This window comes from Mizuhopecten yessoensis, unplaced genomic scaffold (assembly GCF_002113885.1).
Source record: "Mizuhopecten yessoensis strain PY_sf001 unplaced genomic scaffold, ASM211388v2 scaffold7763, whole genome shotgun sequence".
NCBI classification, from domain to species: Eukaryota; Metazoa; Mollusca; class Bivalvia; order Pectinida; family Pectinidae; genus Mizuhopecten; species Mizuhopecten yessoensis.
The window spans coordinates 826,461-839,920 of NW_018407210.1; the positions used below are offsets into that span (position 1 = coordinate 826,461).

General features: G+C 38.1%; 1 protein-coding gene across 5 annotated transcripts in view; it reads right to left on the minus strand.

Moving 5' to 3' along the window:
* Positions 1 to 3,171: 3,171 nt before the first annotated feature.
* LOC110454288 (coiled-coil domain-containing protein 83-like) overlaps positions 3,172 to 13,460 on the minus strand; it is a 66,733-nt gene continuing 56,444 nt past the window's right edge. For 4 of the 5 annotated variants that reach the window (XM_021503720.1, XM_021503723.1, XM_021503721.1 and 1 more), the window contains 11 exons: positions 13,157 to 13,308; positions 11,512 to 11,596; positions 10,351 to 10,519; positions 10,025 to 10,192; positions 9,790 to 9,881; positions 9,534 to 9,602; positions 8,532 to 8,653; positions 8,085 to 8,233; positions 7,584 to 7,685; positions 4,547 to 4,605; positions 3,172 to 4,226 (listed from right to left, as the gene is read on the minus strand). In XM_021503720.1, the coding sequence (XP_021359395.1) occupies positions 4,056 to 4,226; positions 4,547 to 4,605; positions 7,584 to 7,685; positions 8,085 to 8,233; positions 8,532 to 8,653; positions 9,534 to 9,602; positions 9,790 to 9,881; positions 10,025 to 10,192; positions 10,351 to 10,519; positions 11,512 to 11,596; positions 13,157 to 13,308 (1,338 nt within the window). In that variant the 3' untranslated portion in view covers positions 3,172 to 4,055. The remainder of the gene's footprint in view (positions 4,227 to 4,546; positions 4,606 to 7,583; positions 7,686 to 8,084; positions 8,234 to 8,531; positions 8,654 to 9,533; positions 9,603 to 9,789; positions 9,882 to 10,024; positions 10,193 to 10,350; positions 10,520 to 11,511; positions 11,597 to 13,156; positions 13,309 to 13,460) is intronic. The other variant, XM_021503724.1, reaches the window with a different exon arrangement.

Consider the following 13,460-nt stretch of genomic DNA (forward strand, 5'->3'; position numbering starts at 1 on the left):
GTGTGGTTTGGTATACATATGGTGTTGTTTGATATACGTACAATGTGAATTGGTATAAATACTGTGTGGTTTGGTATACATACGGTGTGGTTTGTTGTACATACTGTGTGGTTTGTTATACATACTGTGTGGTTTGGTATAAATACAGCGTGGTTTGGTATAAATACTGTGTGGTTTGGTATACATACGGTGTGGTTTGTATTACATACTGTGTGGTTTGGTATACATACTGTGTGGTTTGTTATACATACGCCGTGGTTTGTTATACATACTGTGTGGTTTGGTATACACACGGTGTGGTTTGGTATACCTACTTTCTGTTTTGATATACGTACTTTGTGGTTTGTTATACATACTGTGTGGTTTGGTATAAATACGGTGTGGTTTGTTATACATACGGTGTGGTTTGGTATAAATACTGTGTGGTTTGGTATAAATACGGTGTGGTTTGTTATACATACGGTTTGGTTTGGTATAAATACTGTGTGGTTTGTTATACATACGGTGTGGTTTGGTATAAATACTGTGTGGTTTGTTATACATACGGTGTGGTTTGGTATAAATACTGTGTGGTTTGTTATACATACGGTGTGGTTTGGTATAAATACTGTGTGGTTTGTTATACATACGGTGTGGTTTGGTATAAATACTGTGTGGTTTGTTATACATACGGTGTGGTTTGGTATAAATACTGTGTGGTTTGTTATACATATGGTGTGGTTTGGTATAAATACTGTGTGGTTTGTTATACATACGGTGTGGTTTGGTATAAATACTGTGTGGTTTGTTATACATACGGTGTGGTTTGGTATAAATACTGTGTGGTTTGTTATACATACGGTGTGGTTTGGTATAAATACTGTGTGGTTTGTTATACATACGGTGTGGTTTGGTATAAATACTGTGTGGTTTGTTATACATACGGTGTGGTTTGGTATAAATACTGTGTGGTTTGTTATACATACGGTGTGGTTTGGTATAAATACTGTGTGGTTTGTTATACATACGGTGTGGTTTGGTATAAATACTGTGTGGTTTGTTATACATACGGTGTGGTTTGGTATAAATACTGTGTGGTTTGTTATACATACGGTGTGGTTTGGTATAAATACTGTGTGGTTTGTTATACATACGGTGTGGTTTGGTATAAATACTGTGTGGTTTGTTATACATACGGTGTGGTTTGGTATAAATACTGTGTGGTTTGTTATACATACGGTGTGGTTTGGTATAAATACTGTGTGGTTTGTTATACATACGGTGTGGTTTGGTATAAATACTGTGTGGTTTGTTATACATACGGTGTGGTTTGGTATAAATACTGTGTGGTTTGTTATACATACGGTGTGGTTTGGTATAAATACTGTGTGGTTTGTTATACATACGGTGTGGTTTGGTATAAATACTGTGTGGTTTGTTATACATACGGTGTGGTTTGGTATAAATACTGTGTGGTTTGTTATACATACGGTGTGGTTTGGTATAAATACTGTGTGGTTTGTTATACATACGGTGTGGTTTGGTATAAATACTGTGTGGTTTGTTATACATACTGTGTGGTTTGGTATAAATACTGTGTGGTTTGTTATACATACGGTGTGGTTTGGTATAAATACTGTGTGGTTTGGTATACATACGGTGTGGTTTGGTATAAATACTGTGTGGTTTGGTATACATACGGTGTGGTTTGGTATAAATACTGTGTGGTTTGTTATACATACGGTGTGGTTTGGTATAAATACTGTGTGGTTTGTTATACATACGGTGTGGTTTGGTATAAATACTGTGTGGTTTGTTATACATACGGTGTGGTTTGGTATAAATACTGTGTGGTTTGTTATACATACGGTGTGGTTTGGTATAAATACTGTGTGGTTTGTTATACATACGGTGTGGTTTGGTATAAATACTGTGTGGTTTGTTATACATACGGTGTGGTTTGGTATAAATACTGTGTGGTTTGTTATACATACGGTGTGGTTTGGTATAAATACTGTGTGGTTTGTTATACATACGGTGTGGTTTGGTATAAATACTGTGTGGTTTGTTATACATACGGTGTGGTTTGGTATAAATACTGTGTGGTTTGTTATACATACGGTGTGGTTTGGTATAAATACTGTGTGGTTTGTTATACATACGGTGTGGTTTGGTATAAATACTGTGTGGTTTGTTATACATACGGTGTGGTTTGGTATAAATACTGTGTGGTTTGTTATACATACGGTGTGGTTTGGTATAAATACTGTGTGGTTTGTTATACATACGGTGTGGTTTGGTATAAATACTGTGTGGTTTGTTATACATACGGTGTGGTTTGGTATAAATACTGTGTGGTTTGTTATACATACGGTGTGGTTTGGTATAAATACTGTGTGGTTTGTTATACATACGGTGTGGTTTGGTATAAATACTGTGTGGTTTGTTATACATATGGTGTGGTTTGGTATAAATACTGTGTGGTTTGTTATACATACTGTGTGGTTTGGTATAAATACTGTGTGGTTTGTTATACATACCGTGTGGTTTGGTATAAATACTGTGTGGTTTGGTATACATACTGTGTGGTTTGATATACATACTTTGTGGGTTGGTATACATACCTTGTGGGTTGTTTTACATACTGTGTAGTTTGGTATTCACACTCTATGGTTTTATATACCTGTTGTTTGGGTTGGTATACATACCTTGTGGGTTGTTTTACATACTGTGTAGTTTGGTATTCACACTCTGTGGTTTTATATACCTGTTGTTTGGGTTGGTATACATACCTTGTGGGTTGTTTTACATACTGTGTAGTTTGGTATTCACACTCTGTGCTTTTATATACATGTTGTTTGGGTTGGTATACATACTGTGTGGTTTGTTATACATACTGTGTGGGTTAGTATACATACTGTGTGGGTTGGTATACATACTGTGTGGTTTCGTATACGCGCTGTAGATTGGTATAGTAACAAATCAATCACATTAAAAATTAACTTGTTATTCTGCTAGTCTGTGATACACTCCAATACTTGTATTTCAGTGTATTGAAGAGGAGCAGGATTACGAGTCTAATTTTAATTAGATTGAGAAACAAATGTGAGGAAGGTTGTCATTAGTCCTTACATGTGACAAGATAATGTCCATTTCGTAGTGAAAATAACAATAGACAATGGCAACATTTCAGATGTACTAATTTTATTAAAATTTGCAAACTGAATAGGAAACAATGAAATACATACAAAACATACACATCAGCAGATAATGTTGATAAAACATAAAGAGGGAGAGATTGTAGTTTAAACTTGTTGTCAATATGTAAATATATTACCTCCCATACCATCAACATACACACACCTCATAACACCACTCAGTCTACAGGTGTACTTCAAAGCTTAAAATACCACTCACACACACCATATGCACACCAACACATACACACACACACACACACACACACACCATACACACACCATACACACATACACACCAACACACACCTCATAGCTGTATATCACATTCACTCTTGATCACAGATACACAAAAGGCACCATGTAGACAATCATTAACAATATTTATTTGTTAATTCCTATAGAGTATTCAAATTTGAGAATCAACTTCATTCCTAATAAGTCCTTTCTAAATCTGTTTGTTGTAAGAAAAGTACAGAGCTATAGTTTTATGGCAATATGGATAACTTCTGTTAAAGATTTACTGTCATACAATTAATAGAAATATACTGTAAACAAAATGAAAACAATACTCAATCATAAGATGTATAATTACAACCATAATGGTATCAAAGTTTAGGCCAGATTTAATTATGTTGAACATTCTGTTGGATGGGATAAATGGCTTATCTTGGATCTGACCACACAACTTGACCACAAAACTTGACCACACAAGTTCCTCCAAAACATTGGATGTATGACTGTATCCTCATTATGCAAGTGACTTCATGACTGGACACATTTCTCAAGACTCCAGTACTGAATACCCTGACAATATCCAACCACATGTTAAGGCTAGAAACAGTGCCATCTGTGACTTTTGGCCTGTCTGAGGAGGAGCTATGGTCTGGCCACACCCTTCAGCATGGATTGAGTTACGGGCCAGCTGTCAGGCTTGCAATCCTTCGCTGCAGCCTCCTCAGCGCTGAGAGCCTGGGGAATGTGGATGGGCATCTGTACTCCCGACACATTCAGTAACTTCATCTCCAAGGGCCCAAGCTTTAGGTAATCCTACAAACCAACATGCCATATTAATAATAAACACTAACTAGTAATTATTCAATGACAGAGATCAGGTTCAGAATTACTTATTTCTCTAAGACATACACTACAAAGTGAAATGTTATAAGAAACCTACTAAAACAGTCTTAATTGACTAAGATTACTTCCTTATTTTTCTCTTCTACAATTAATGAACATGTAGCAATTAAGCTTCTACTTATGACTGTCTTGTTTTCCTTTTCAAAAGGAACAAGTCTTACACCATTCAATCACTAAATAACATGTTTAGATCTTTCTGGCGTTTAACATCGGTGTGTGAATGTACTCACTGAAAAGTCTTCCTCTTCAAAGAACATATTATCCAGAAGTTCTGTGTCAACACTCTCATCTGGAACACAAACAGATATCTAAAATCATTCTTTACATCCGCCATAAGGAACAGTCATAACGCAGCCAAAGTGGATACAGTCATAATACAGCCATTGCAGATACAGTCATTATACAGCCATTGTGGATACAGTCATTATACAGCCATTGTTGATACAGTCATTACACAGCCATTGTGGATATAGTCATAATACAGCCATTGTGGATACAGTCATTATACAGCCATTGTGGATACAGTCATGATACAGCCATTTTGGAAACAGTCATTATACAGCCATTGTGGATACAGTCATTATATAGCCATTGTGGAAACAGTCATTATACAGCCATTGTGGATACAGTCATGATACAGCCATTTTGGAAACAGTCATTATACAGCCATTGTGGAACCAGTCATTATACAGCCAATTTGAATGCAGTCATTATACAGCCATTGTGGATACAGTCATTATACAGTCACCTGTGGATACAGTCATAATACAGCCAATGTGGATACAGTCATTATACAGCCATTGTGGATACAGTCATAATACAGCCACCTGTGTATACAGTCATTATACAGTCACCTGTGTATACAGTCATTATACAGCCACCTGTGGATACAGTCATAATACAGCCACCTGTGGATACAATCAAAATACAGTCACCTGTGTGTACAGTCATAATACAGCCACCTGTGGATACAGTCATAATACAGCCACTTGTGGATACAGTCATAATACAGCCACCTGTGTGTACAGTCATAATACAGCCACCTGTGTGTACAGTCATACTACAGCCACCTGTGGATACAGTGATAATACAGCCACCTGTGGATCAAGTCATAATACAGTCACCTGTGGATACAGTCATAATACAGCCACCTTTGGATACAGTCATAATACAGCCACCTGTGGATCCAGTCATTATACAGCCACCTGTGGATACAGTCATAATACAGCCACCTGAGGATACAGTCATAATACAGCCACCTGTGGATACAGTCATTATACAGCCACCTGAGGATACAGTCATAATACAGCAACCTGTGGATACAGTCATAATACAGTCACCTGTCGATACAGTCGCTTAATACTGACACCTTGGAAACAGTCATAACACTTATAAGATATAGCTAATATGTTATTAGATTGATAATGATAATGCTGCTGACATCATTCTGTACAACATTTGATGATACCTTAACTATTACTTTTTCCTACCAAAGAGTGAGAAAATAAATTGATTTTAAGGATTATTTTAGCAGCTTACATTGATCATTCACTTACCCTCCTCTGAGGAGCTGTCCCCTTCATGCTCTGAGAAGGGTGGGGCGGCCATGGAGAACACTTACCCTCCTCCGTGGAGCTGTCCCCATCATGCTCTGAGAAGGGTGGGATATGGAGAACACTTACCCTCCTCCGAGGAGCTGTCCCCATTATGCTCTATGAAGGGTGGGATATGGAGAACCCTTCCCCTCCTCCGAGGAGCTGTCCCCATCATGCTCTGAGAAGGGTGGGATATGGAGAACACTTACCCTCCTCCGAGGAGCTGTCCCCATTATGCTCTATGAAGGGTGGGATATGGAGAACACTTCCCCTCCTCCGAGGAGCTGTCCCCATCATGATCTGAGAAGGGTGGGGCGGCCATGGAGAACACTTACCCTCCTCCGAGGAGCTGTCCCCATTATGCTCTATGAAGGGTGGGATATGGAGAACACTTACCCTCCTCCGAGGAGCTGTCCCCATCATGATCTGAGAAGGGTGGGGCGGCTATGGAGAACACTTACCATCCTCCGTGGAGCTGTCCCCATCATGCTCTGAGAAGGGTGGGATATGGAGAACACTTACCCTCCTCCGAGGAGCTGTCCCCATCATGCTCTGAGAAGGGTGGGGCGGCCATGGAGAACACTTACCCTCCTCCGAGGAGCTGTCCCCATCATGCTCTAAGAAGGGTGGGGCGGCCATGGAGAACACTTACCCTCCTCCGAGGAGCTGTCCCCATCATGCTCTAAGAAGGGTGGGGCGGCCATGGAGAACACTTACCCTCCTCCGAGGAGCTGTCCCCATCATGCTCTAAGAAGGGTGGGGCGGCCATGGAGAACACTTACCCTCCTCCGAGGAGCTGTCCCCATCATGCTCTAAGAAGGGTGGGGCGACCATGGAGAACACTTACCATCCTCCGAGGAGCTGTCCCCATCATGCTCTATGAAGGGTGGGGCAACCATGGAGAACACTTACCATCCTCCGAGGAGCTGTCCCCATCATGATCTAAGAAGGGTGGGGCGGCCATGGAGAACACTTACCATCCTCCGAGGAGCTGTCCCCATCATGATCTAAGAAGGGTGGGGCGACCATGGAGAACACTTACCATCCTCCGAGGAGCTGTCCCCATCATGCTCTAAGAAGGGTGGGGCGACCATGGAGAACACTTACCATCCTCCGAGGAGCTGTCCCCATCATGCTCTAAGAAGGGTGGGGCGACCATGGAGAACACTTACCATCCTCCGAGGAGCTGTCCCCATCATGCTCTAAGAAGGGTGGGGCGACCATGGAAAACACTTACCATCCTCCGAGGAGCTGTCCCCATCATGATCTAAGAAGGGTGGGGCGACCATGGAGAACACTTACCATCCTCCGAGGAGCTGTCCCTATCATGCTCTATGAAGGGTGGGGCAACCATGGAGAACACTTACCATCCTCCGAGGAGCTGTCCCCATCATGCTCTATGAAGGGTGGGGCGACCATGGAGAACACTTACCATCCTCCAAGGAGCTGTCCCCATCATGCTCTAAGAAGGGTGGGGCGGCCATGGAAAACACTTACCTNTCATGATCTAAGAAGGGTGGGGCGGCCATGGAGAACACTTACCCTCCTCCGAGGAGCTGTCCCCATCATGATCTAAGAAGGGTGGGGCGGCCATGGAGAACACTTACCCTCCTCCGAGGAGCTGTCCCCATCATGATCTAAGAAGGGTGGGGCGACCATGGAGAACACTTACCATCCTCCGAGGAGCTATCCCCATCATGCTCTAAGAAGGGTGGGGCGACCATGGAGAACACTTTCTTCTCCACTGCTCTCTGTGTGGCACTGCCTGACCGTGCTGCAACAAAAATTTAACAGGGGCATGAATTCTCCTGTATGTTAAAGATATGATGGTTTAGTAAAAGTTGAATGTAATATATTAATTCTCCTCTTCATTTAAAATATCAATGAGATATTAATTCTAAAATCTTTTATAGCATCTGACCCTTTATAGCATGCAATACTAAGTAACGCATGACTTATATGGCCTGTACTGATCCTATTTTTAGAGTTACTATTCCTATAATACTACTGCTTTAACAATTACAGCTAAAAGTATCATTACAGCACATGTTAAACATAGGCAGCAAGCTTTAGCATTAGGGAAATATGGATCCATTATGCTGCTTTACATAATATGATTTTTTTTAGTAAAAATGACACAGTGGACTAGTCAATCATTTATCAGCAACCTTACCTGGGATTGTCTCCCCTGCCTCCTTGATGGCTAGGTTTGAGCTGTCTGTACTTGTGTCATTGATGGATATCTGTGCCAGGTCCATCTCCAGAATTCCTGTATTGTCCAGGTTCTCACCGTTATCCTCAAACTGGGTCAGGAAAAAGTTCCTGGTACAAGATCAATACATTTTGTACTTATCCAATTTACCCATAGGATGGCTCAGTTCTATCCAAATATATCATTAACTCTCAACAAGTAAACATTACATATTAATGTACTAGATTGTTATACTACAATCTTAGGCTGATGACAACAGCACTCAGTCCAGATGTGAAGGTTCTTTAGCTTATCTTGACCTTTCAAGAATGTTACACTGACCTTAACTTATACTTCAACAACCTTCACTTTTATATTAACACATGTGATGTTGAACAGATGTGATGTTGAATTGCAACTACCACTGACCTTGACACCTTGAGATCTTCTATTTTACATTCAAACAAGTCGGCCATCACAAAGAGGTTGGCCTTCTCTAAATCCTCCACTTCCTGTTTCAGATCTGCAGACTCTGCCTTGTGTATCTCCACCTGTACAATACCAAAGGTAAGCTAACCAAACATCATTATCTCTACCTATACAATACCAAAGGTAAACTAACAAAACATCATTAATCTCCACCTGTACAATACCAAAGGTAAGCTTACCAAACAGCATTATCTCCACCTGTACAATACCAAAGGTAAGCTAATCAAACATCATTATCTCTACCTATACAATACCAAAGGTAAACTAACCAAACATCAGTTATCTCCACCTGTACAATACCAAAGGTAAACTAACAAAACATCATTTATCTCCACCTATACAATACCAAAGGTAAGCTTGCCAAACAGCATTATCTCCACCTGTACAATACCAAAGGTAAACTAACAAAACATCATTTATCTCCACCTGTACAATGGCAAAGGTAAGCTTACCAAACATCATTATCTCCACCTGTACAATACCAAAGGTAAGCTAACCAAACACCATTATCTCCACCTGTACAATACCAAAGGTAAGCTTACCAAACACCATTATCTCCATCTGTACAATACCAAAGGTAAGCTAACCAAACACCATTATCTCCACCTGTACAATACCAAAGGTAAGCTTACCAAACATCATTTATCTCTACCTGTACAATACCAAAGGTAAGCTAACCAAACATCATTTATCTCCACCTGTACAATACCAAAGGTAAGCTAATCAAACATCATTTATCTCTACCTATACAATACCAAAAGTAGGCTAACCAAGCATTAGTTATCTCCACCCTTGCATACCAAAGATAATGATTATTGCCAGATTCAATGCCAGAGGTTTCCTCTTGGTTTTCAAATCGATTATTCAATTGAGAAAGCGTGTATTATTTTGGACACCTTGATCAATCAAAATTTTTAGATCATCTTTATATTGTACTTTTACCTCTCGTCGGAGCCAATCATTGTCAAGGACCTCTTGGCGACTGTACTTGTCTAGCTGACCTATAGCTTTCTGAAAAGGAAGATGTAATAATGACTTAACTCATTGAGCCTTCATGTTGTGTATGTAATAAACAACTGGTTATCAAGAAATCAGCCTCTAACAGAATGTAAGATTAGTCAACCCAAATATACATTTACTTGTTTGAACTGAAGTTCCTCGTAAGTCAGTAACACACACACAGGACACCCATACAAACCTCTGAAGCTAAATATTTCTGTTTATCCACTGTTTCCTCCGTATGTTGGTTGATTTCTGATGTCGCCTTTTCTTGTGAACGTTCCAAATGATCTTTAGAAAAAGAATGAAATTAAGAACTGACTATGATCAATATCAAAACAATAATTATTTCATATGTAACAACAACCAAACTAAAAATTAAGTTTTAATTGAAATCCCTAATCCATTGACAATTGACATCATATTGTTCTTACTTTTCATATCTCCAAAGCTGACCTCCATGTCAACGAGTTCGTCTTTTAAAAGTTGTATCTGTTTCTTCTCTTCCATATCACCTTTGTCACGGAAAGCCAGCCATAACCCCACCTCCTTCTCCTCCCGACTGATATCCCCTTCTGTCTCAGCAATCAGCTTCTTCAACTCTACAGCAAACACCATAATGTACATATAGACAAAGATCAGTTATTTCTGGGGCCATGTTGATTTGATAATGGGGAACAAAATAGCTGGTGCATGCTCTGTGCGTACAGACAAAATGGTACCATTAGTTTTCTGACTGTCATTATTTAAACACACTTACCAGTAAGTTCATTTTCCTTTTGGCGCTGTCGTCCCCACTTATCTTTCATCGTCATTATAACATCGTCGCGGGTTTTTACTTCTTCGTTTTCAAAATATTTTTCCACCTCTTTAGCTTGCTTCAGCAAATGCTTGATCAGGAGTTCTTGTTCTGATAGCAACTTCTCATTCTGGAAACACAAATTAATCTACCACTGGTAAACACTAACAACACTCAACATTGTCCGACATTGGTACAGATCTCTTCTCATTTAGAACCCAGAACCAACTTTACTTAGAGATCGTCCCCCTTTGATTAATCAGTAGTCAGCCAGCACTTACATCTTATACACACAACATTGTCCGACATTGGTACAGATCACTTCTCATTTAGAACCCAGTACCAACTTTACTTAGAGATTGTTCCCCTTTCAATTTAATATAAGAAATAATTATTATGAGAAATAATGCTTATTCTCCATATGTTATTTCAATATTTTGGGCTTCAATTAAATATATTGTTTGTTTATAAATATATTACAAGTATTGAACAAATCATTCTTATCCTTTCACTGTAAGAATGTTCTGTTCTGGGAGTTTTATATTTAGAAATACAAGTATTAGTACTGTTATGCTGACAGTGTGTAATCAATATCAAGTTTTTACAGGTGCATGTCTCATGAAAAAAAACTTATCACATTTGGTAAAAAGATACATCAACATAACAATTTCATACTGTACCCAATACATGTTTTGGCACTAATAATTCATATGGCTGATTACATTATAAAACATATTAATGTAAAAGTTTCTAAAAAAGTTATCACACTTTTATAAATTACAATATGCAGTATGTAGGGCATGTTAATGTTTATGCTTCTTTTCCTCTTCCCTGTTTCCTATTTCTCAGATTATTATTCCCTTTACTTATAACCTACACATTCTGTCATCTTACTTAAATTTTACCACTACTCTCCAAAAAACATTGTTTTGAATTGCAATATGACAGATGATTAAAAATTATTGTGGTGGGAAATAAAATTTAATACAAAGTGTATTACATACGGGAATTAAGCAAAAATCTGTGTTTTAAAGTTACTTTGTTCATAGTTATGTAACCATTGACTGTGTTGATGTTATTCTTCTCAACAATAAAGCACTACAGACAAACATCAAACTTTACCCTTTCTTCATGTCTGCGGTTTTTATCTTCCCATCCTCTTGATTCAAACATTACATCCTCCATCTTTTTCTCTATGATTCCAATCCTGAAAATAAATACAAAATATGTATATAAATGTATACATAGAAGCCTATTTTTTGTTGTAATGTTTTATCATACATGTACGTAAATGTCTATTCTGACCCCGGACTCATCCTTAATCTACGTTTCCATATGTATTTGTCAGTCTTAGCTTTGCATTTTTCGGGAAGCTTTTCTCTTATCCCATTTTATTTTCAATGTATGGCAGTACTGATCATTTAGCATAATTTCTTTAATTGATATCAAATGATTTATCAAAGCTAGGACATGTGTGCATGGTCCTGAATATTTACTGTACCATTTATAAGTAAATAATAGTAATGAATATGTAACAATTACATAGTGCCTTATTGGTTTACACTACCACTATAATCTAAGGAACTTTGCCATGATTAGTATATAGGTACACAAGCATATATAAATCATGTCTAAGCTAATGAAACACCAAAAATCACATGCAAATTTAAAAAAGTGAGCTTTAATACCCTAACCATGGTAATATGAATGTGGTGAAGGTTTTCAACTTTCTGGCAGAAGATATGATAAATTATTCCACAAAATGGCTGCAAACTAGCTATAGTGCATGTCTGATATATAGATATATATATATAAACTCACAGATACATCCAATGGTCCTGATCATGCTAGCCATATGAATGATTAAAGTTTTGGACATTTGGAATACAAGAGAGCTATTTGACAAGACGTTTCAAGTGTAAGGTTTACTGGTCAAAAACATCAAGGTCTCCCATGTATTACTGTCCAATAACATGTCATGTGACGGTTATTGACCAATGAAAAGTTCTATGACATCACCAACATGGTAGAATAGTGTAGCCTGCTATATTATCTTCATCTTCATACATGGGTATCGACAGACCGATATGAAAAAAGTCGATAAAACGTCAGAATAATTTGGACTAGCTGGTTGGTGTTGTAGATTCCTCCGTTTAGTTAATCGGAGCACCCCGCAATGTATCGGGTAGAGTATAATAAAGTTCTGTGTCATTACTTATGATTATGGACTGATTAAGGGTGGGGTTATGGCATTATATATATATACATGATTATTATTTGAAATTATTTTATTAATTAATCATTATTATTATTTTCTTTCTTTTAATTGAAACGTCACATAGAAAATTGTATTGGTCGTGTAAAAAGAACTTCTCATAATCCATACTTACGAACCTGAAGAAAATGTTTAGAAATAGAATAAAAGGAGTTTAAAATTGGATGAATTAGTTGTTTTGTTGTTTCTTCAATTGTTGTGCTTTGGATAATAGTTATGGGGAGCAGATTCCATTGTGTTATGGTGTATACAAAGAAAGAATGAGCATTTGTTTTAAGCCTTACATATATATTTATATATATGAACACCTATGGAACGCTGGGATTGAATGCGATATAGGTGTATGATCACCAAATTAAATCTATCTTGAAAAATGATGTCTGTTTATTACTTTATTCATTTTGAAATGTGTTTACCTTGCTGAATTCAAGTTATAAATGACTATGACTGATTTGATAGAAAAACATGGCAACCAAACAACAACATACGTACTGGTACGCCAAAATGGCCTCCTTTGCTGTCATTTGAGGTTCCTTCTTCTTCCCTCCCTTCTTTCCTCCTCCCTTCTTTCCCTTCTTGCCTTTCTTCTTTCCCATTATTGTATATTTAAGTTTTTCTCGTAATAGTAATAGAAGACCTGAAAACTAAAATAATAATAATTTGTGATTAACACATAATGTTCCGAATCTAAATAAAATTGTAACGAATCTATCTTCTTGTTGCATCGAACATGACCGTGCAGAATCTAGTAGGAATGTGGGAGGAAAATACGCTACATCTGTATGTTTGATAAAAA